This window comes from Oncorhynchus nerka, linkage group LG13, assembly GCF_034236695.1.
Source record: "Oncorhynchus nerka isolate Pitt River linkage group LG13, Oner_Uvic_2.0, whole genome shotgun sequence".
NCBI classification, from domain to species: domain Eukaryota; kingdom Metazoa; phylum Chordata; class Actinopteri; order Salmoniformes; family Salmonidae; genus Oncorhynchus; species Oncorhynchus nerka.
The window spans coordinates 44,605,481-44,628,615 of NC_088408.1; the positions used below are offsets into that span (position 1 = coordinate 44,605,481).

The 23,135-nt window shown below is 43.5% G+C and overlaps 1 protein-coding gene across 3 annotated transcripts; it reads right to left on the reverse strand.

The window, feature by feature from the left end:
* Positions 1-22,009, reverse strand: LOC115139557 (uncharacterized). Of its 3 annotated transcripts, XR_003865126.2 has the most exons (23): positions 21,858-22,009; positions 21,708-21,763; positions 21,544-21,621; positions 21,318-21,442; positions 20,543-20,686; positions 20,129-20,227; positions 19,864-20,025; positions 19,613-19,712; positions 19,286-19,503; positions 18,479-18,635; positions 18,097-18,320; positions 17,668-17,788; positions 17,153-17,349; positions 16,932-17,046; positions 16,552-16,721; positions 16,359-16,456; positions 16,056-16,186; positions 15,542-15,731; positions 12,450-12,591; positions 12,253-12,349; positions 3,080-3,175; positions 787-848; positions 1-438 (listed from the first exon to the last, which is right to left on the reverse strand). XR_003865126.2 is itself a non-coding variant. In XM_029677085.2 (21 exons), exons 1-21 carry the CDS (start codon positions 21,878-21,880, stop codon positions 12,163-12,165), a joined length of 2,664 nt encoding a protein of 887 aa, XP_029532945.2. In that variant the 5' UTR covers positions 21,881-22,009; the 3' UTR covers positions 12,076-12,162. The 3 variants fall into 3 exon arrangements, 1 of the variants encoding a protein (XP_029532945.2); XR_003865125.2 differs by having other exon boundaries at positions 1-848; XM_029677085.2 differs by lacking the exons at positions 1-438; positions 787-848; positions 3,080-3,175 and adding an exon at positions 12,076-12,179.
* Positions 22,010-23,135: the final 1,126 nt, after the last annotated feature.

Sequence of the window (23,135 nt, forward strand, 5' to 3'; positions counted from 1 at the left end):
TGAGAAAACCAACCTGCCAATATTTAATATTTTAATACATTAACTTTGATAGTTTTTGTTACAGTTATTTTATTTTTTTTACAGATTTGTTGTACAATCACATGGCAATCATGGACTAAAAATCTGAATTATGGTGTGTGGAATTATACCTGTCACTTGTTCTCAACAGGCAGCCAGGCTCCGAAGGGGGACTTGAAGAGTGAGACTGCAAAGTACAGACACTGCTGCTCTCTTTGTTCTGTGTTTGTAGTGCTAGTGTTTTTTAGTTAATCTGTGTATCTCACATAATATGTGCCCAGTATGATAGAGCAAGAACTTTCTTAGCAGAAAATGACAACAACAGTAGCTGTAGATGATGTAATGAAAAGTTGGAGGGTGGTTTGTAATGGAGGACATCAGGTGGATCCACGTCTGGGTTTTGGGCGGAACACTTAACTCCTGGAGAACAAGAGCAGAGTTATAGGGAACAGGGTAGGAGAGAGAGACGTAAACAAGCAAACACACAGGAGAAAATTTGATGGATTAGTGCGGTGTTACAAAATAAATTAACAGCGGGCAATCTCAGTCCGTGCCTGAAACCCACATCAGGTGAGGTCTCAGTGATCTGAAAGTACGTTATTCAAAAATAGCAATTGACAAACAACAACACTAAGTCAATCACAAATTTGAAAGACTACAGTATATGCAATAATTTTTATGTACAATTGCATCGTTTAACGCAGTCAACAGCTGCGGCTAATTTCCGTACTCAGCCTGGATTCTGATGTTGTTTGCAAAGATAATTACCTTCAGGTTGTTCTCCCACCCTTCCTGGTATCAAAAGACTTGCCTATGGCAGTCTTGTTGGTCTAGTTGGTGAATTCACCAAACATGGAGGAGGGGGTAGGAAAGCAATATCTATTAACAATGTAAGATATTGAAATATGTTTGATTATGTACCATGGAAAAACAAATTGTAAAAAATAAATAAAACAAACCATTGGTGACAGAATATAACCTACAACATACATACCCCAACCAGAAGCCATGGATTACAGGCAACATTCACACTGAGCTAAAGGGTAGAGCTGCCGCTTTCAAGTAGCGTGACTCTAACCCGGAAGCTTATAAGAAATCCCGCTAAGCCCACCGACGAACCATCAGACAAGCAAAGGGTCAATAAAAGATGAAGAATGAATCGTACTACACCGGCTCCGATGCTCGTTGGATGTGGCAGGGCTTGCAAACCATTAAAGACCACATAGGGAAGCACAGCCGAGAGCTGCCCAGTGACACAAGCCTACCAGACGAGCTGAAAAACTTCTATGCTCGCTTCGAGGCAAGTAACACTGAAACATGCATGAGAGCATCAGCTGTTCCGGATGATCACGCTCTCCGCAGCCAATGTGAGTAACATCTTTAAACATGTCAACATTAACAAGGCCGCAAGGCCAGACGGATTACCAGGACGTGTACTCCGAGCATGCGAACTGGCAAGTGTCTACACTGACATTTTCAACCTCTCCCTGAGTCTGTAATACACAAAACATGTTTCAAGCAGACCATCATAGTCCCTGTGCCCAAGAACACTAAAGTAACCTGCCTAAATGACTACCGACCCATAGCACTCATGTCTGTAGTCATGAAGTGCTTTGAAAGGCTGGTCAAGGCTCACATCAACACCATTAACCCAGAAACCCTAGACGCCCTCCAATTTGCATACCGCACCAACAGATCCAATGATGATGCAATCTCTATTGCTCTCGACACTGCCCTTTTCCACCTGGACAAAAGGAACACCTATGTGAAAAATGCTGTTCATCGACTACAGCTCAGTGTTCAACACCATAGTGCCCTCAAGGCTCATCACTAAGCTAAGGACCCTGGGACTAAACACCTCCCTCTGCAACTGGATACTAGACTTCCGCCACACTGATCCTCAACACAGGGGCCCCTTAGGAGTGTGTGCTCAGTCCCCTCCTGTACTTCCTGTTCACTCATGACTGCATAGCCAGGTACAATTCCAACACCATCATTAAGTTTTCTGATGACACAACAGTGGTAGGCCTGATCACTGACAACGATGAGACAGCCTATAGGGAGGAGGTCAGAGACCTGACCGTGTGGAGCAAGGACAACAACCTCTTCCTCAATGTGTCCAAGACAAACGAGATGATTGTGAACTACATGAAAAGGAGGACTGAGCACTCCCCCATTCTCATCGACGGGGCTATAATGGAGCAGGTTGAGAGTTTCAAGTTCCTTGGCATCCACATCACCGACAAACTAACATGGTCCAAGCACACCGCGACAGTCGTGAAGAGGACACGACAAGACCTATTTCCCCTCAGGAGACTGAAAAGATTTGGCATGGGTCCTCAGATCCTCAAAAGGTTTTACAGCATCCTGACGTGTTGCATCACTGCCTGTTATAGCAACTGTTCCGTGTCCGACAAGGCACTAAAGAGTGTACTGCCCAGTACATAACCGGGGCCAAGCTTCCTGCCATCCAGAACCTCTATACCAGGCGGTGTCAGAGGAAGGCCCAAAAAATTGTCAAAGACTCCAGCCACCCTAGTCATAGACTGTTTTCTCTGCTACCACATGGCACCGGAGCGCCAAGTCTAGGTCCAAGAGGCTTCTAAACAGCTTCTACCCCCAAGCCATAAGACTCCTGAACAGCTAATGAAATGGCTACCCTGACTTTTTGCACCCCCCCCCATGCTGCTACTACTTTCTGTTATCTATGCTTAGATACTTTAATAACCCTACCTGCATGTACATAATTACCTCAACTACCTCGACACCAGTGCCACCGCACATTGACTCTGAACCTGAAATTAAAGGAGGCTGAGCCAATAGGGATCGGGAGACACTGTGGCCTCCCCCTGTATATTGTTATTTACTGCTGCTCTTTAATTATTAGTCTTTCTAATCTCTTACTTCATGAAAAATGTCATATTTTCTTCAAACTGCATTGTCGGTTAAGGGCTTGTAAGTAAGCATTTCACTGTAATGTCTACACCTGTTGTATTCGGCGCATGTGACAAATCAAATTTGATTTGGTAAAAAAAAAGAATAATTGAATTAAGACACTTACCGATCATGTCCCATGGTGAAACAACTTTGATGGGCTTCAACTCCGGTGCCAGTCTTCGCCCTCTCAAACTTCTGGCAGGCTAGACATGCTACTGACCTTTAAGCAAAAATTTTACAATATGAAACATTATGTTCTCTCTTATAAGACATTCATTGAAATCATAATTTCCTATATAATATCACATTTATTTATAAATCCCTTTTTAGATTAGCCGAAGTCAAAGTGCTATATAGAAACCCATCCTAAAACCCCAAACAGCAAGCAATGCAGATGTAGAAGCACGGTGGCTTGGAAAACTCTCTAGAAAGGAACCTTGAGAAGAACCAGGCTCTGAGGGGTGGCCAGTCCTCTTCTGGTTTTGCCGGTTGGAGATTGAACATCTTGGCCATGTACTATTATAAACATTCATAGATGACCAGCAGGGTCAAATAATAATAATCACAGTGGTTGTAGAGGGTCAGCACCACAGGAATAAATGTCAGTTGGTCCGGTAGAGAGAGAGAGTTGAAAACATCAGGTCCGGGACAAGGTAGCAGGTCCGGTGAAAAGGTCAGGGTTCCATAGCTGCAGGCAGAACAGTTGAAACTGGAGCAGCTGCATGACCAGGTGGACTAGGAACAGCAAGGAGTCATCAGGCCAGGTAGTCCTGAGGCATGGTCCTAGGGTACAGGTCCTCCGAGAGAAGAGAGAGTGTTAGAGGGAGCATACTTACATTCACACAGGACACCGGATAAGACAGGAGACATACTCCATATATAACAGATGACCCCAGCCCCCCCAACACAAACTATTTCAGCAAAATTAAAGGAGGCTGAGCCAGGAGGGATCGGGAGACACTGTGGCCCGTTCGACGACACCCACAGGCAGGGCCAACCAGGCAGGATATAACTCCGCTCACTTTGCCAAAGCACAGCCCCCACACCGCTAGAGGGATATCTTCAAACCACCAACTTAATACCCTGAGACAAGGCAGAGTATAGCCCATTAACATCTCCCCCACCGCACGAACCCGAGGTGGGGCGCCAACCTGGACAGGAAGATCACGTCAGTGAATCAACCCACTCAAGTGATGCACCCCTCCTAGGGATGGCATTGAAGAGCACCAGGAAGCCAGTGTCATGACGTTGCCCTCTTTGAGTACAGAGAGCACCATCCCCCGCTCTCTGCTTCTACAACCAGACTGCTGTGGTCAGAGGTCGTAAATTCCTGAGAAGACCTCATGGACACACTGTTATAGAGAGTCGTTTTTCATGGAGACAAATGAAATCCTTCCACCTCACAGAACTTGAGGTACGAACAAATTTCATGTTCCAGAGAAAGGGTAAAAGATAGGTGAAGAATCCAGCTACAAAACCTGGACCCGTACAAATCAGCTGGGCTTGACAATCTGGACCCTCTATTTCTGAAACTATCCGCCGCCATTGTTGCAACCCCTATTACCAGCCTGTTCAACCTCGGTTTCATATCGTCTGAGATCCCAAAGGATTGGAAAGCTGCCGCAGTCATCCCCCTCTTCAAAGGGGGAGACACCCTGGACCCAAACTGCTACAGACCTATATCCATCCTGCCCTGCCTATCTAAGGTCTTCGAAAGCCAAGTCAACAAACAGGTCACTGACCATCTCGAATCCCACCGTACCTTCTCCGCTGTGCAATCTGGTTTCCGAGCCGGTCACGGGTGCACCTCAGCCACACTCAAGGTACTAAACGATATCATAACCGCCATCGATAAAAGACAGTACTGTGCAGCCGTCTTCATCGACCTTGCCAAGGCCTTCGACTCTGTCAATCACCATATTCTTATCGGCAGACTCAGTAGCCTCGGTTTTTCGGATGACTGCCTTGCCTGGTTCACCAATTACTTTGCAGACAGAGTTCAGTGTGTCAAATCGGAGGGCATGCTGTCCGGTCCTCTGGAAGTCTCTATGGGGGTGCCACAGGGTTCAATTCTCGGGCCGACTCTTTTCTCTGTATATATCAATGATGTTGCTCTTGCTGCGGGTGATTCCCTGATCCACCTCTACGCAGACGACACCATTCTATATACTTTCGGCCCGTCATTGGACACTGTCTAACCTCCAAACGAGCTTCAATGCCATACAACACTCCTTCCGTGGCCTCCAACTGCTCTTAAACGCTAGTAAAACCAAATGCATGCTTTTCAACCGATCGCTGCCTGCACCCGCATGCCCGACTAGCATCACCACCCTGGATGGTTCCGACCTTGAATATGTGGACATCTATAAGTACCTAGGTGTCTGGCTAGACTGCAAACTCTCCTTCCAGTCTCATATCAAACATCTCCAATCGAAAATCAAATCAAGAGTCGGCTTTCTATTCCGCAACAAAGCCTCCTTCACTCACGCCGCCAAGCTTACCCTAGTAAAACTGACTATCCTACCGATCCTCGACTTCGGCGATGTGATCTACAAAATGGCTTCCAACTCTACTCAGCAAACTGGATGCAGTCTATCACAGTGCCATCCGTTTTGTCACTAAAGCACCTTATACCACCCACCACTGCGACTTGTATGCTCTAGTCGGCTGGCCCTCGCTACATATTCGTCGCCAGACCCACTGGCTCCAGGTCATCTACAAGTCCATGCTAGGTAAAGCTCCGCCTTATCTCAGTTCACGATGGCAACACCCATCCGTAGCACGCGCTCCAGCAGGTGTATCTCATTGATCATCCCTAAAGCCAACACCTCATTCGGCCACCTTTCGTTCCAGTACTCTGCTGCCTGTGACTGGAACGAATTGCAAAAATCGCTGAAGTTGGAGACTTATCTCCCTCACCAACTTCAAACATCAGCTATCTGAGCAGCTAACCGATCGCTGCAGCTGTACATAGTCTATTGGTAAATAGCCCACCCATTTTCACCTACCTCATCCCCATACTGTTTTTATTTATTTACTTTTCTGCTCTTTTGCACACCAATATCTCTACCTGTACATGACCATCTGATAATTTATCACTCGTGTTAATCTGCAAAATTGTAATTATTCGCCTACCTCATGCCTTTGGCACACATTGTATATAGACTCCCCCCCTTTTTTTCTACTGTGTTATTGACTTGTTAATTGTTTACTCCATGTGTAACTCTGTGTCTGTTCACACTGCTATGCTTTATCTTGGCCAGGTCACAGTTGCAAATGAGAACTTGTTCTCAACTAGCCTACCTGGTTAAATAAAGGTGAAATAAAAAAAATAAAAAACAAACTGGTCCGTTTGGCACGGTGTGGCCACATTACCATAACGCTGTTTATATAATAGCCTCAGATATGAGGTTTACATCTAAATTGTTGTATAAGATGAATTAGTGAGTATGATACTGTTTGTATAATTGTGTAATATGATTGTGGACTGTTTAATGTAGAAAAATACAATTCCCTTTTGATTTGAACTCGGAGGACCACCCCTGAGCCCAGTTAGGGTCAGACAGCCCTCTTCTGCCATTCAGAATAATACCCAACTTTGAGAAATTATCACCAGACCAAGCTTACCTCAATTATGAGATGGCTAAAGGTTGTAGAATCTTAACCATACCACGTGGTTAAACTCTTAGACTATCGATACCGACAGAATAAGAACAAGTCTTTGATACTAATTACTAGTCTGCAACTAGGAATTCGGTATCATTGAACGCGAAGAATGACATCCGACAAAACATCCATTCTATAACGAATGTCACTTTGAACTATCCCCTCTAACCGAGACAGAGAGGGAGAGAGACGGACAATTCTACAAAATAAGGACTTTTCACCAGCGATCAAGACAACACACTAAGTGTAAATATATATATTGATTGCAATTGTTCCCGAATGAGTGAGCGTTCATGTGTAGTGACTTCATGGTAAAAAAAAAAACACTTCCCTTTTGTCAAACAAGCCGCCATGCCGGGTCAGCCCACTAGGGCACATTCTATCATTTCATATAACCATATTTACTGTTTGTTTATGCATCTCTGTGAATTACTTAGTTAGTAATAAATAAATGATTTAAGACAATTCATGTATGGATGACTCATAGTGAAGACTGGGTTCATGCAGATAACCAACAATTTACGACGTTTGGAATGAGACGAACGTGAGTTAAAATAAATACATAAATAATCAGAAGACTATTGATCAGATATGAAAATATCTGAAAGGTTATATTGGGAAATTAGAACTTTGTAATCTGAATACTTTCCTTGGTGCCCCAACCTAGTTAATTACAGGTACATGATTGTTCAGTTTAATCGAGTAACTAATTACAGAGAATATTTGATAAAAACGAAGTCTTAAGTTTACTGATAGTAAAAGACACGACACCAGTGACTCAGCACCCATAATAGGGGTAGAGGCAGAGAATCCCAGTGGAGAGAGGGGAACCGGCCAGGCAGACCGCAAGGGTGGTTCGTCGCTCCAGTGCCTTTCCATTCACCTTCACACACCTGGGCCAGACTACACTCAATCATAGGACCCACTGAAGAGATGAGTCTTCAATAAAGACAGAGTCTACGTCTCTCACATGGATAGGCAGACCATTCCATAAAAATGTTCCTCTATAGGAGAAAGCCCTGCCTCCAGCTGTTTGCTTAGAAATTCTAGGGACAATAAGGAGGCCTGCATCTTGTGACCGTAGTGTACATGTAGGTATGTACGGCAGGACCAAATCGCAAAGATGGGTAGGAGCAAGCCCATGTAATGCTTTGTTGCAGTAAAACATTGAAATCAGCCCTAGCACTGGAGTAATATGATCATATTTTTTGGTTCTAGTCAAGATTGTTAAGCACTAACTGAAGTTTATTTAGTGCTTTATCCAGGTAGCTGGAAAGTAGAGCATTGCAGTAGTCTAATCTGGAAGTAACAAAATCATGAATATGGATGGAAAAAAGCTGTCCTTGAAACAGTTTGCTTTCTAATGATCATAATCATTTCGTCAAACAAGTTCATGAATTTATCCCTACTGAAGTGAAAGCCATCCTCTCTTGGTGAATGCTGCTTTTCATTTAGCTTGCGACAGTATCAAAAATAAATGTAGGATTGTTCTTATTCTCTTCAATTGAGTTGGAAAATAGGATGATCGAGCAGCAGTGAGGGCTCTTCGATACTTTATAGCACGGCTTTTGATGATCCTTGGTTGGGGTCTGAGCAGATAATTTGTTGCGATTGCAAATGGAATAAAATGGTGGTCCGATAGCCCAGGATAATGAGGAAAAACATTAAGCTCCATAATATTTATTAAACGGGACAAAACTAGGTCCAGAGTATGACTGTGGCATTGAGTAGGTCCGGAGACATGTTGGACAACTTGATTCGACGATGGCTACACTCTGTGCTAGTGGCAGACTCCACAAAGCTGCCTGGCCTGCACCCTCTCATTGTAGAGCTAGAGGAGTAAGAGCCCTGTCTATGTTCATAGGTAAGATGAGAGCACCCCTCCAGCTAGGATGGAGTCCGTCACTTCTCAGCAGGCCAGGCTCGGTCCTGTATGTGGGTGAGTCCCAGAAAGAGGGAATTGTAGAAAAGGCCCATGGAGTTGGTGGAATACTCCTTTAATTCATTGCCATTTACTCAGCTGGGCCAGGGGCGCTTTAATTAGGTCAGGTGGAAATGTCTGACAGATCTCAACTCCATAAAAAGGAGGAAATTGCCATCGCCTGATCTCGCTGCTTTCTCTTCCTTAACTCCATCTCACCCAGAAGTTCTGTGCGTCCATGAATCCACGTAAGTCCACCGACTCTGTTACCTTTCTGAATTATCTGTGGCGATCGGGAGAGTGGGCCATTCAGTTACTGTTAATAGTTATCACCGCGGAGCGCGGCTTGGAGCGCAAGCTTCAAACATAGTGTAATGTGAATTGTCAATGATCACGGCCCTACAGATCCTCATAGGCCAATTACACAATCGATATGGTTCATGTGTATTGAAATTAATTATATGTACACATGAAGACTGTTGAAAGCGTGAAATGAGAAACGTCATTGTTTGCTAACTGATTGACTTTGATCATGGGGATTATAGATTGTATAACCATTCACTGTTTGTATTCTCATGATTTATGATAAATAGTTGAGCCTAAATGACTCGCGGATGATTACTATTGACTTCTTAATGAACTGGACTGTTGAATTCCCTAATTTATGTTAATAATGACTGATATGATTTGATCTTTGATTATGAATTTGATTGTATACATGTTGTTTCCTTTGATGCAGCACAGACTACCCAGTAAATATACCACTTTATGGTTAAAGGAATTCCTGCCTCAGTCTCATACATTCCTCTGTCACCTGACACGTGACCACCTGTTCACCTTCATTGTCAGTCATCCTACCTGTCCAGCTACCCACACAGATTCCACTAATCTTTCAGGAATGTTACCTACAAATTATATATTTTGGGAAGGGCAGAATACAGTTTTCAACCAGAGATTGAGTAGTGAGACTGCTGTAGAGTTCATCACTCCCCCTAACTGGCTGATAATTAACTGAGTGATAGAATGTTGATAAACAAATGGTTATTTCACTTGCCCAGCTGTCCAACTCCTTGACAATTCCCCATCAGAAGATACGTAGGTTGATTTTGACATTCATGCGCTTCACTGGGAAATATCCAGCATGCATCTGTCAGTACAGGCCTCTTTCTGTTTAGTAAAAAAAATCTCCTGTGCGGCTGGCCATCCTGTCCCCGTAGGTATATATGATTGCCGAACAAGTTGAAGAGCTGTTGAAATACTCAAGTCTAAGTATATTTGCTCTGCTGTCTCTCTGCATACAGTAGCACGTTTGTATGGTGTGGTTATTCAGTCAAATTGTTAGGAGTCTTGTCAAAATCAAAAATTGTTCTGAAAGCAACTTTTTTCCGACAGAAAAGGAAGTCAAAGCGGACACCAACGAAGACGGCATCTCAGGTAAGCAGCACTGGGCTGTATTGACGTATCCTAAAAAATGACATGTGCTGCTTTAGATTGAAGGGTCATATCTCAGTTCTCTTTACTTTGAGAGCGAGCTGACCAAGGGGGTCGAACATGTAGATATTGCCAGATGTTCACTGTGCGAGGACCAGGCCGTGGAAGCTTTATTGCTGGCACCAAGTGTCCATAACCAGAGGTAATTAAACTGTTCTGTGTTCTTTTTCCTCCGTGGAATCTGTCTGGTGTGCAAGAGTTTAAAAAAAAGCTTAAGACGTCAGCTGCACACATTTCCACCGGACTATCTGTTGCTGCCAAGTCATGGATTAGCCTTGCAATAACCAAGTGGTGAGAAACACAGCCCTCTATATATAAATGTTTCAGGTACACAGTATGTGACGCAAACACCTATTGGCATTCGATTGTTTGTCCTCATGGGTCTGTTTTTCAGCTTAAGGTACTCTGTAGTCACTTGTGTCAGCGGTTTTGTTGAACCCCTCCCGCATCTGAACTGGTTGACAGAGGGCATGGCCTGATGTCACTTCGTTGAGTCAACAGGAACTATTATTAAAAGAGATGCTTTACATTGAAATCCCAGAGTTAATGATCCAAGATGACTGACCGTGTTAGAATAAAATGGCTTAATCATGCTCTCATCTGCAGGTATATTTTGATGTGAGAGGAACCCAGTCCCGACAGCGCAATTGTGATGAACTGAGAGACTACTAGGGTAGCACTCATTCATGAATCATATTCCCCACCTCATCTAATGCACACCATATGTGCATTGAAGTACAGATTTGCCTTCCTTTTAACTAGGAATGTCAGGTAAGAATGACTGCCTAGTTCAAGGGCAGATGTTTACCTTTTCTGCTCAGGGATTCGATCTTGCAACCTTCTGGTTACTAGTCCAACGCTCTAACCACCTGCCCTCCCAAGATTGAACTCTAATATTTCAATTAAAATGCACTTTCAATAAAGCGTTCCACATTCTCCACTGGTTGAAATACTATCCTGTGTCCTCAGATATGAATAGGATTTGTTTTTCCTGTGTAATCATTGATATCCCAGGAGCAGTAAACGCTGTTGTGTATAATTGTAATACATGCAAATAATGGCGTTTGTCATCTGAACCACACCTTAATTTGCCAAGGAAGAGTACATGATCGGTGAATATATTCAATGTACAGGCTACAAAATGGGAATCTGTGTTGTAACTACTAAAATACATGAGTATAAAGGTATATTCTACTCTAGGCTTCATTAATGAGGTTCATAGATTGGTATGAATATTAGTTCAGGACTTTACATTTTAGGGTCCATACCCAGATCGGCGACAGTTATTTTTAATCCGACACAATAAGCATGTTACTTCAGCTGCATTACAAGGCAAGCTTACAATTGTGCAGTCAATGCTTTAGCCATGTAGATTCATTACATCCGTTTCACAAGACAACAGCCTGGTTTGTTGGTTCTCAGGAGTACCTGAAAGACCAATTACAAATTCACTCTAACACTAGCTAGTCAGGTAACTTGCTAAATAGCAATTTTCATAATTTAACTTTGACCCAAAAAATATAGCCGCACAAACGTTTGTACCTTCCGTAGTTCGGTCTTGGAGATTGAATGCATGGGTGTCCGAGCTGTGTGCTAGTAGTTTTAAAAAGACAGCTCGGTACATTCAGCTTGTCAAGCTCTTCCCATTTGAGCCATGAGATTGACATGTATACAATTACAGAAGAAATGTCCATATTTGGAAGGAAACCAAGCTAGATAGAGGTATCAAGGAAAGTTGTAATTTCAGTTGAAAATTACCAACACTGCAGCCAACCACAGCCCTGTTGGTCTCACTTTGTCAAAACACCATCTGCTATAACATTGAGTCAGTTCATCCTACTGGACATTGGAAAGTTTGTTTTGACACCCATTGTTCGTCTTAGACAGGAAATCGGTGTGCAACACTTATCTCCCTCCGGTGGATGGTTCAGAGTTCCATGCTTACAAAAGGGTTGATTGATACGTCAGATGACAAGCCTACTACATGCGCCTTGGTGTTAAACGCAAATCAGATACAATTAAGGTAGCTCCAACGGTTAGGATTGTTTTATATAGAACACTTTATTTGACATGTTAGAACAAGACATTACACCCAAAGAATGTATCCAGAAGAAACATATAAATGACCCTCAAAGAGGTCTTTGACCTGTTGAGGGAGAAAGAGCCTATTAGTTCAGTTATGGTCTGCCAGGGTTTGAAAAGCATAAAACAAGACCTACCTCTTTTCGGGTTGTCCTGATTCACACATTGTCCACTACAGGGGCCGCTAGAGGGACTACTGGCATCACAGATGACCACATCACAATGGACAAAGACCTAGGACAAAGACCTAGGTGTCAGATTTTTTTTTAATAAAAAAGGGATGATTGCCACTCACACAATTAACCAATAAAGATTGTTGGGTGAACTTTGTTACCTGGCCACTCGGCGCAACCGCATCCTCGGCGAAGGAAAACATATAGACCTCAAAGCGTTTGACGTGAGGGGGGAAGTGGACCCTGGCATCAGCTACCACCGGGTGGAAGACCACACGGTATGGATCCTCGGGGTTCTCACAGCTACCAGTGTAGAGAGAGGGACTAAGTTAGGAACAAAAACACTGCAAACACCAACCCCCTTGTGTCCAAAGTATTGTGGTGGTGTCATGACTGTCCTGTGAGGATCAGATCAATTTACAGCAGAAGTGGGTTCTTTCTCCCCCTCCAGTATGAACTAAAGGCATGTCTTTGTCAACAGGCTTTTCCCACCAAAAATCACTACATCTTTAAAAAACATATTTCATATACAGAGAGACGACCCAACCACCTACCTTTCCACGGCGCCATCCCACATATATACATCAATGCTTTTCCTCCAAGCTGGGGCCGGTTCATGTGTTCAAAAATGTATCAACGATAAGTGTCCCTTATGGAACGGGGGGGTGGGGGGCACATCTTGTAACAAGCCATCATATTGTGTCAGTCCGATAGGGACCTGTGTGTTTAGCTAGCTAGTAATTCAATTCGTATTGTACTGAATCATAAGGTTGGGGTTTTTGCAGCTGCAAGGAGGATACGATATCATGGATAATAAGTAAACTTTATCAATGGAATAGATTTCTACCGTCGAGTTTAAGTCGGGAGACGGTAACTTTTTAAAACCGCTTCCTCGGCACCCCAAATCCTAACATGATTAATTTAGAGTCGGCTAACAATTAAACAGTCCTCAGATAATTCAAGGTCACGTCACGACAGTGGTTTGTTGGTATTAATTTCTAATCTTTTAGCCATTTCATTTAGCATTTCTCACCAACATTACTTTTAGTCTACTGCAATGGCTTTTATAGCATGTTAAATGACAGATGTCAAACAAGTATATTCAATTACATTGACATGAGGTGAGATGTCCCTCTAAATGGTTCTTAAAATTCTCAATGATCCAGAATGGTCAGACTACAGGCGACCTGAATATTGATCAATTGACCTTGGTTTAATCAAAGTTGCCGAATAGACAGTCTGTATCAACAAGGCAATCATATTTTTCAAAATAAGTACTTATTTAAATAAGAATTTCATGCAATGCGCCAAAGCTATTCTTCCGCTGTTGGAAAGTGGTCACACAAATAAATTCTACACCCATGACATCAGATTCACACGTGGAGGACTTCTGTGAAGGGAGCAGCGCTACTACGCATTGACAGTTTAGGCCTACTTTTTTTATTTGCATCTTTGGGAGGTATATCATTTACTGTTTAACTGCCAGATATTAGCAAAAAGGGATTTGTGAAATCTGAAGACATTATATTAAGAGACAAATGCCCACACCAGTACAAATCCACATGAGCTGACAGACAATGGCCAGGATTTTGCACAACGATATAGCTGAAGTGACAAATCTGAACTGACCATTTCGTGCACAGCCATGTGAATGTGTTGTCTTTTCCTATGATATACAAAACATTTCAGCCATTTTTTTTTTAAATGCAATGAAATTTCTGATTTAAGAAACAGTTGCAAAGTCACTCCATGACAGATGAGCCTTGTTCACATGGACAAATTTAGGTTCTTGCGACCATTTCCCAAAAATGGTCAAATTGCGTGATTTGTTAGCATTTTGCAAACCCGAGCGCCCGAATGAATGTTGACCAATAAAGTTGCTTCACTACACTGCTAATTTTCTATATGCCCGTTTCAACTTCTAACTTTAAGTTTGCCTCATTCAGTCATTCACTAAAGTAGCCCATTTCACTGTTGCAGACCATTTCTATTTGAGAATTTAATGAGCCGGACAAACTTTCCTTCACGAGAAAGGCCAAGCACTTCCCCAGATCAAGTATAGGCCTTGCACATTTATTGCCTTCCTTACAAATAACTGTGGACATGCGTGCATTCCTATCAAAGTGCCTCATTTTCTACGTAACGCGTTGTCATATCAGAGTTCTGATTTTTGCCTAGATTGTAATGGACACGCGTGTAAAACACTTTTGAAGGTGGTACTGAATATGAGCTAATGCTAACGCCATACAATGCAGTCGGGTTAGACGCTTACGTGATGTCAGACTCTACTGACTTATGGTGATCTCAACTGGAGTACCCTCATTGTCTTGAATGCACTGAAGTCGTTAGTTGATTTGAACACGGCATCAGAGTGTAAACTACGGTACCTCAGGGTTGGCAGATCAGACCCCCCCTTTTAGAAGAACTGTTGATAAATTCCCCATCTTAGTAATATTTCCTGCACCATCCTCCCCACAATACCGTCCAAGGACTTAACCCCCCAAAATGGATTGAGCTATATCTTGAAACTGTTTAGCTTTTGTCCTACGGTTGTATTGGCTTTGGTTAACTGTAAACTACTCGTCACGTGTGCACCGTAACAAGTACAAAGATTTGTCACATGATGAAGTGGCCAAACTAAATTAAGATCTCAGGCAACGGGCACAGTGAACGGCATTCTGGGATTAAGGCATTCTTGCTTGACAAACATGGCTGCCATATTTTCTAAACTAGATTTACATGGCTCCCTTGTACCGCATCACTGCGGTACAAGACCTAGTCTCTCTCAAGACCTAGTCTCGCTGTTGGTTTTGAGTTTGTCAGCGCAACCTGTTATTTAGACTAGATAACGTTAACATTTATATATTTTACAAGCAAAGGTGTAATAAAGTTGTGAAGACCTTTATTTCTCATCAGTACAAAACATTGTTTAGATGCTTTTCAGGAAACGCGGTTTAGAGTCGCTTGTTGCAGCATACGTTCCGTTGGTACGCTGCAGGGACCACTCAGTGATAACAAGCATGTGATCGTACACACCAGAATCTCCCATAAGTGTTAAATTGGGTGGAGATCTGGTGACAGACCTCACATCGTTTTTTTTTAGCTCAAACTATTGTGACCACTCAAGACCTACGGATGGGGGCATAGCCACTGTAACCAAAGTAAATGGCCTGCCAAGCATGATAGGTTGCTAATTACTCAGGAACCACACCTGTGGAATGACACTTGTTTAGGCCCAAAAACAACAAGTTACCCATTAATGATGAGATTCCACCGGGGTCGGGAGTCACGGGCCTCGTTGAGGGTGGCCCAGCAGTGGTCAAGCACCAGCGCTACCCTGGGGTCAGAGGACCTGGTCAGCTCCACCTCAAAGTGCAGAGGCTGTCTCAGGTACCTCACCACTGGATAGTCCTCCTCCTGGAGGAACGTGTTATACGAGGCGTCTGGAACACAGAACAAGACAACCGGGGGGGTCGTGTTCAGTGGGCACCATCTGAACTTGTCCATTAATAGCTCGTTTATCATATCCTGTTGTGCCCCGATGAACACAACCCATTTATTGCCAACACTACCCCAACAGAGGCTTCTGACAAATTCCCAAATCAGCTACTCACCATTACTCCATAGCCACACCTATAGATCTCAGAATGCAAGAGTAATGTATCATAAGGCTTACATTTTTTGGGAATGGTTTTGTAAAGGAGACCTTCCAAGATTCTTTTAGAGGCTAGGGGTCAAGTTAAAATTCAGAATTTGTGCACGCTTACCCTGAGAGAGTCTCATTCTGACCATTAGTCGACCCGTCCCAGTCTCGGCAAATGGCTCGTTGTCACGTGGCCTGGTCAAGAAGGCCAATGTGCGAGTGATGTTGACCACATAGTAGCAGGAAACCTTTAACCTAAAAAGAGGGATGTAGGCAACTTCAATAGGGGAAACTTCAACCAGTGGAGTGGACAAACTGGTAGTAGAGGCACATTTTCCCTGTATACAAAGTATTGATCTATTGGTGAAGAAGAAAATAACACCCTATAAAAGCTAACAGCTACAATTGTGATGCGTAACGCATTTACCGATATTCCTCCTCTGAAGACATCGTGGAATTCAGCTTCACCTCCAGTTCATCTGGCAAGGAGATTTCGTTCTCATACAGCATGACATTGTTGATAAACTATGTAGTAGAGGGGAATTGCTTATTACAGCCTGCAGAGGCAAACAGCCCATAAAGACACAGCACCCATCACCTCAGGGTAATAGTCATTTTACCTTCCTGGTGGTGCCACAGGAGTTGACGGTGAAGTGGAAGTAGGCATAGCGATCGTCGCTGTAGGTGGGACCACAGGTGGGGTCGCTCAGGGTCAGCTGACCGGGGTTCAGACCGGGAACAGAATCCACCTTCACCGCCAGCGCAGTCATCGTTCCGTTAGAGAAACACTCTTGGAGGTGGGGGAGCAAAAGACCAGTAGCCATCAGACCTGAGTTCTGTATTTGTGACACTTAATTGAGCACAGTAGAACCAATGGAATAGCACCAAAAGTGCAAACCATGCCCATCTGGCACTACTATTAGACAGTATTTGCAAGGAACGCAGGTTTGGTAACCATGTCAAATGACTATTTATCGGAAGTAATTGTTTGAGAACCAACCAGTCAGCGTTTTGAGGAAGCTGCAAGCCAGGGAAAAGTATTTGATGGTCATGTTGTTGTAAGGATTCAACAGAGTAACATCCAGTCTGCTCCTGACAGAGGACGAGTGAACCGACTGGGAACAGATGGGAGAATTCATTAGTCCAATATTCTATACAGGGAAAGGAAAGAGAGGCTAGCTGCAGCAATTTAGGTTAACATGTTTTGGGAGAGCGTCGTACCTCAAACACTGCGTCCGGCGAAGAGAAGGGCAACGTAATGGTGAAGTCTCCGTCGCCCTCTGTTAAATACTGTTGAGCAAGCTCATGGTTAAGCAGCCGCTTGCCAACCAAGACCACGAAAAAGGGATCTTGGTTCCTGTAGTCCACAGTGATGTGGAACTTCTCCTGATCACAGTTGCCAGTGACTGAGGGTGGCACTACAAGGACAAACAGGGTTGTGTTCATTAAGCAAAAAAAACAGGACGGTACTACTTGAACTTGTCCAAGAAGAAACCCTTGTTTCCGGTTGCAAAATGTTTTGCTACGGTGACACTGAATAAACACGATCCTGGCAAATCAGGAACAGGACAACTGGGTGAAAAATACTCTAAAGCTTAACATTTTCTTTGTAGAGAGACCGCATAGGAAAAACCTACAGTATGGCTAGTTGGGCTTTCACTGCCAATTTCCTGTCAGGGCAATCATTAACGAGAGGAAACCATGCAACAGTAGTTTGGCGTAGTCCAGAGACATACCAATGTCCAGCAGTACAGCGTCCACAACGGCAGAGTGAGAGAAAGGAGCGTACTCTGGAAAGATGACCAGGCCGTAGATCAGCTGAAGAGTGAAGGTTGTGACACCTTGTTCTGCCCTTCTCTGTAGTAAAGTTAAAAGTATTGGTCAATTGATAGCATTATTGTTGTAACAGAACCTTATTCAACATCAAGTGACAACTAAGTACATATGGGGACTATTAAAACAAACTATATATACTTAAAGTAATGTTGCCCTCATTCCTCTAAATCAAGCACTATTGATTGGCAAGTGAACGCATACAACTGCCAAAATAATGGAAACATTTGAGTAAATGAGGGGTACAAAGTACATTTATATTTTGTTGGTGGCCCACTTATTAGGGCATGTACAAACCACTCCGTGTGGCTTTGCATTTAACAGAAACCCACCTCCTTAAAGACCACCGGGTCTGAAAAGGGCACCTCCATCCTGAAGGTCTTCAAGTTGTTGTCCGGGGATCTCTGCTCCTGAACATTGAAGCCTCTGGCGTTGCACTCTGCAACAGTTAGCACCATGGTGGGAAAGGTGATGTTCAGCAGCTCCACATCAAGGTTGAAAGTCCCCAACTCAAGCACAAACACTGCCTGCTCAGGAACTGTGTCTAAGGGCGTGTCTGTTCATTGGCAAACAAAGGAAAACATTTTGAAATGCAGTACAGTTGAAAATGGACATTGCCTCCCCGTTTCAGTACATTTTCTTCTGTTTTGTGCTTAATGAACAACCCAGGCATCCCAAATTACCATAGGCACTATTTAACTAAACCAGACTCACAGTTGCGAACTTGTGGAGGCCTGGCCATCGGAGGTGTTGTGATAGGGAAGAGGACTTTGTAGCTGGTGTCCTCGTGTGCGACCTCCTCGATCCACAGCAACTCAAGCATGGGCTCAATGGTGTAAGTGACAAAGTACTGGTCATCCTGAATATGGCTCTGTAAGGGAGACGAGTGATGCAGTCAGGCTGTAATACACAATTTTTGTGCAAAAACAGGTCAATGTTCCTTATGCAGAATGTTAAATACAATTATTCTACCGCTTGTCTGTGTGGTTTGTCCTTCAGCCACTCGTAAAATATCCAGAGGAAAGTATTGTTTACCAGACTTTAGAGAGCTGGTAGGTATATGGTTGTCAACTTGCATTTCCGGCGGTGTGTATTTTCAAAGCAACTGACACGCAAAGTAAATACTTGCACAATATGTAAACAGCAGCCGAGTGTTGCTTGCATTCAGTTGACAGTCCCTAAAGTCAGGTAAACAATACTTTAGTGTGGATATTTGGTCTCAAATTTCAAGCGGCTAAAGGACAAACGGCCAAGACAAGCGGTAGAGTATGTTTCAATGTAATTTGATGCAACATTCACACAATTTTGCAAGCCAATGTGTCAGGCTGTATACACACCCACCCAGACAATTGCTCAATAACAAACATTTTACACAAGACAACATTTCTAGGAGTTTACCCATGAGAGAGAGAGGGCAAAGGGTTACTGCAAAGCACTGACAACTGCTGCAGTAAAAAGGGCTCTACAAATAAGATTTGATTTAGAAATTAAACAGGAACATTTCACTCATCCAACGCTGACCTTGAAATAGCCGCCAACCGCCCCCACCGGAATTTCAACAATAATATGAGCCTCTGTGACTAAAACCGAGTAGTTTCTGGCAGCCATTTCCTCAGTGTCCAGCCTCTTAGCATCAATTCCCATGTACACCAACATGGTGAAGGCATCAGAGGAGAAAAGTGGGTCTATGTGCTTGGGCATGTACCAGGTGATCACTTCTGGAGTAAAGGCCACTGCCTCTGCAGTGAAACAAGAAGCCAATGGCACATCATAACAGAACATTGAAAGTCTTGTCTGGAGCCAATTAAGAACTGGGTTTTAAGGATCTTAAATTATTTCACACTCAACCTGGTGTTGGACAAACAGCTGTGGCATCTACTCGAGTAACCAGCCACTTCTGCTCAAAGAAGGTTGAGGTTGAGAGCACCCGCATCGGAACCCCAGCTACCTGTTCAGGGGGCAACCACACCAGGGCAGTGTTCAGTAGGGCACACCGTATTAACAATATGTTGCAGAGTTTAGGTAGGGCCACCATTTCCAAATGTTTGCTCTACTGAACATGACTCAGTTCATGGAGGAAGTGGAGAAAGTCAGCTTACATTCTGGAGGTATGTCTCCTCTGCATTATGAGGGCTTCTTAACACCAGCCGTGTGGGAGTGTTGGCTATTGCATAGCCCTTTCTTTGGACCTCATCCACATTCATGACCTTCTTGCTAGGACTAAAGACGACAGCTGTGATTTTGTATCCTGAAGCAACAGCCTGTCTCAGGAAATGGAAACATGAATTCAAATTGTCAAACACACATTGTTTAGCGCCATCCTGTCATTTTGTAATGAAATTAAAGAAACTGAAAAATGGCTACCTCAGCACCTCTCCGGAAGTTGGCGCTCCTTGCTTTCGGGCCCCAAGTGGGCTGTTCGGGGATGGTTTGGATGTCTGGAAGAGTTCTTCTGACAGACACCTAGAGAAGAAAGGCCATTATTCCCTATGCATTTTCTCCCTCCCATACAATAGGAAATCAAGGGCCAGTTCTCAATCTGTCCACTCGCCTCCTTAAATGCATTGAGAATAGGCCGAGATTCCTCACCTCTAAAGTTGTCCTACGTGCATTTTGAAGAGGTGAGTGGAATTGAGAGCGAGAGAGTCAAGACCTCTACATTGTATCGCAGAAGAAATGAAACACTGGACAGTTGCAGCTCTAGTCAGATCATTTATACAGGCAGTACGACAAGCTCGACTGTAAACATGTCCATTGGGGCATGCTCTGCACACTTGCCTCCATGTAGTTGCGGTCGCACAGAATCTCTCGGGAGGTCCAGGTGGAGTAGCTACAGGTTTTGCCCACTCTATACACAGGGTCTTCAGTCATATGGTTTCCTGGCAGCCTGAACTGCATGACCAAGCTGAACATCTTATCATCCTAAAATGAAGGGGGAAGGAAAAAAAGCCTTTCATTATATAGCAAAAAAACAAATTCAGGTGACATTCATGCAAGTTATAGACTGTGGCAAAATTGGCTATATGAATGCAGCTGCCACCGTATTGATGCCACACTACAGGAGAAGAGCTCGGTAGTTCACATCACTGCAGTCTGTATCAGAAAGTTGGCTGGCCCTCTGAAAGCCCTCCATAAACTCCTGCTGTACCTTACGCCATCGTTAACTTAGAGGTAAGAGATACCAGACCCAGGGGTGGCTAACAATGGAGATCCTTTTGATAGCCACAGAGTTCAGTAAAACTGCTTCAATGTTTCTGGCACCGTACTTCTAATAACCTCCATGCTCTAAAATTGTATGAATTACCACCACCACAGCAACTCAGGCTTATTGAGGACAGTTTTCCTGAAGAATGTGTTTGTTTTCAATGATTTCATTTTTACATCTAGTGATGCAAATATTGACTTGTATCTTGGCTCATCTGTCAAAGAACCTGGTCTCAGCATGACTCCATGTCAAAGGTTAAATAAAATTGCTACATTATGGGTTGCAAATGCAGTGACACTGAAAGGCAAACTGTCTATTTGAAGTTCAAGCAAACACTACAGCGCTTACCATGTTTTGGGAAAAGCAGTTTTGTAGAGAAGCAAAAAACATGGCATTCCCCATGGGGTCAAATTTAAAGCTCAATCCACACTGAGTAGCAAGGCCAGGTGTCAGGTTAATGATTTGTGTGTCATCTGGAAGGGATGGAGATGGTGTGAACACAATAGTTGACAAGCAATATCAAGCCATACATTATGAAAGGAGAGCAAGAGAATCATAAAAGAGGCAAACTCACTGAAGACAGCATCAACCTCTTCAAGAGGAGCGACACTCAAACGAATAACGTTACCAAGGCATTCAGCGTGTAGGTAATCTGGAATTGGAAAGCTTAGTTAAAAATCCCAAAATATATATTGTCAAATGCCTAGTGCTTGAATTTGCAGGGTGCAAAATGCATACTTAGATGTGTCTGTTGTGCTTGTATGCCCACAGCTGCCATCAAGAGGCAAAACAACCTGGAAGGAATTTGACAAATTTTGATTGATTAAAAGGACAAACACAACGCAAATGTTTGCATCGCATAAAACTCTTAGGCCTGCTACTACTTACCCTGAGCTAAGGAAAATAACCATTGTAGAACAGAATTGTTGTGATAAAATACACAGCTACAGAACCTAATAGTTGACCCAAGGTTTGCAGCCTACAGCCCAGGGGTATGAACCGTTTACCCTATGACAAAGGCTTACCACACTCAATCACCTGAACCCCAAAGGGCTGCACATTTTATTTTTATTCCCCTAACCCTACAAAGCTGATTCAAATAATCAATCAACTTTGTTAATCTGAATCAGCTGTGAAGTGTTAGGACAAAAACCTAAATGTACACCATGTTTGGGAAACGCTGCACTGCCTCTTCTGCCCTACGAGCCTGCTGGTTTTCTGTTCTAACTCATAATGAATTGCACCCACCTGGTGTCCCAGGTCTAGATCAGTCCCCGATTAAAGGAGAACAATGAAGAAATGCAGTGGACCTGGCTTTGAGACCCAGAGGTGAGTTTGAGGGCTACAGCTGTTCCTGCTCCTCACATGTCCCTGTTTGCCACTAACGACGTAATTGAATGAGGGGTTATGTGTATAGCTGGGTGAACCAGTGTGAAATGGCTGGCGAGTTTGGGGGTGGTGCGTTGATAACGTTTCAATCGGTGACGTCACTCGCTCTGAGACCTTGAAGTAGTTGTTCCCCTTACTCTGCAAGGGCCGCTGCTTTTCTGGAGCGATGGGTAACTGTTGTCTATGTGTGCAAAGGGTCCCTGGTTCGGGACAGGAGTAAAACTGTTACAGCGGCACCATTTCATTTGTCATCGTTCGCTAAGCCAAATGTTGTGTTTTTCATTACGCAGACATAAGCATAGTTGACACCAATCGAGGTGCGGCTGTTTACTTTCTACACTAGTTTATTTCCTCCAGTTTCGTCCGACGAACAGATTGTAGTGGTAATATAAAACGGGATAGATTTTTAATGGAATCCTAAACATCACTCCAGTCAACGATCTCTGCGAATGTTCGATTCCATTAATTTGCTGGGCTCGCGCTAGTGTTCCGGCGTAGTCAACGTTCTTATTAAGCCGTTTTTCAGCCTTGGGTGAATTTTGACTCCTTCTATTGTCCAGACCGTAGCTAGCCAGAACAAATTTGCGAAAGCACAACGACTATACCGTGTAGCTAAACTAAGAATGACGAGAATCATCAAGTCTATAGTTAATCTACTGGCAAGTTTGATGTACAACTACTAACATACCGGTACTTAGTGCTGTGTAATGATATGCTATGTGGTTCGTAAGGACAGCGTAGCTAACAAATTGTCAGGCAACATAACGTGTAAGGCAA

Bases quoted from the DNA above. Each gene is read 5' to 3' on its own strand.
- LOC115139557 (XM_029677085.2), bottom strand. From the start codon at position 21,880: ATGGTTATTTTCCTTAGCTCAGG. The intron at 18,636-19,285 runs GTCAGCGTTGGA...TCTCCCTTACAG, and splicing joins CGGTTGGCGGCTATTTCAAG to AGCCATATTCAGGATGACCA. The intron at 18,321-18,478 runs GTGAGTCTGGTT...GCCAATGAACAG, and splicing joins GCCTCCACAAGTTCGCAACT to ACACGCCCTTAGACACAGTT.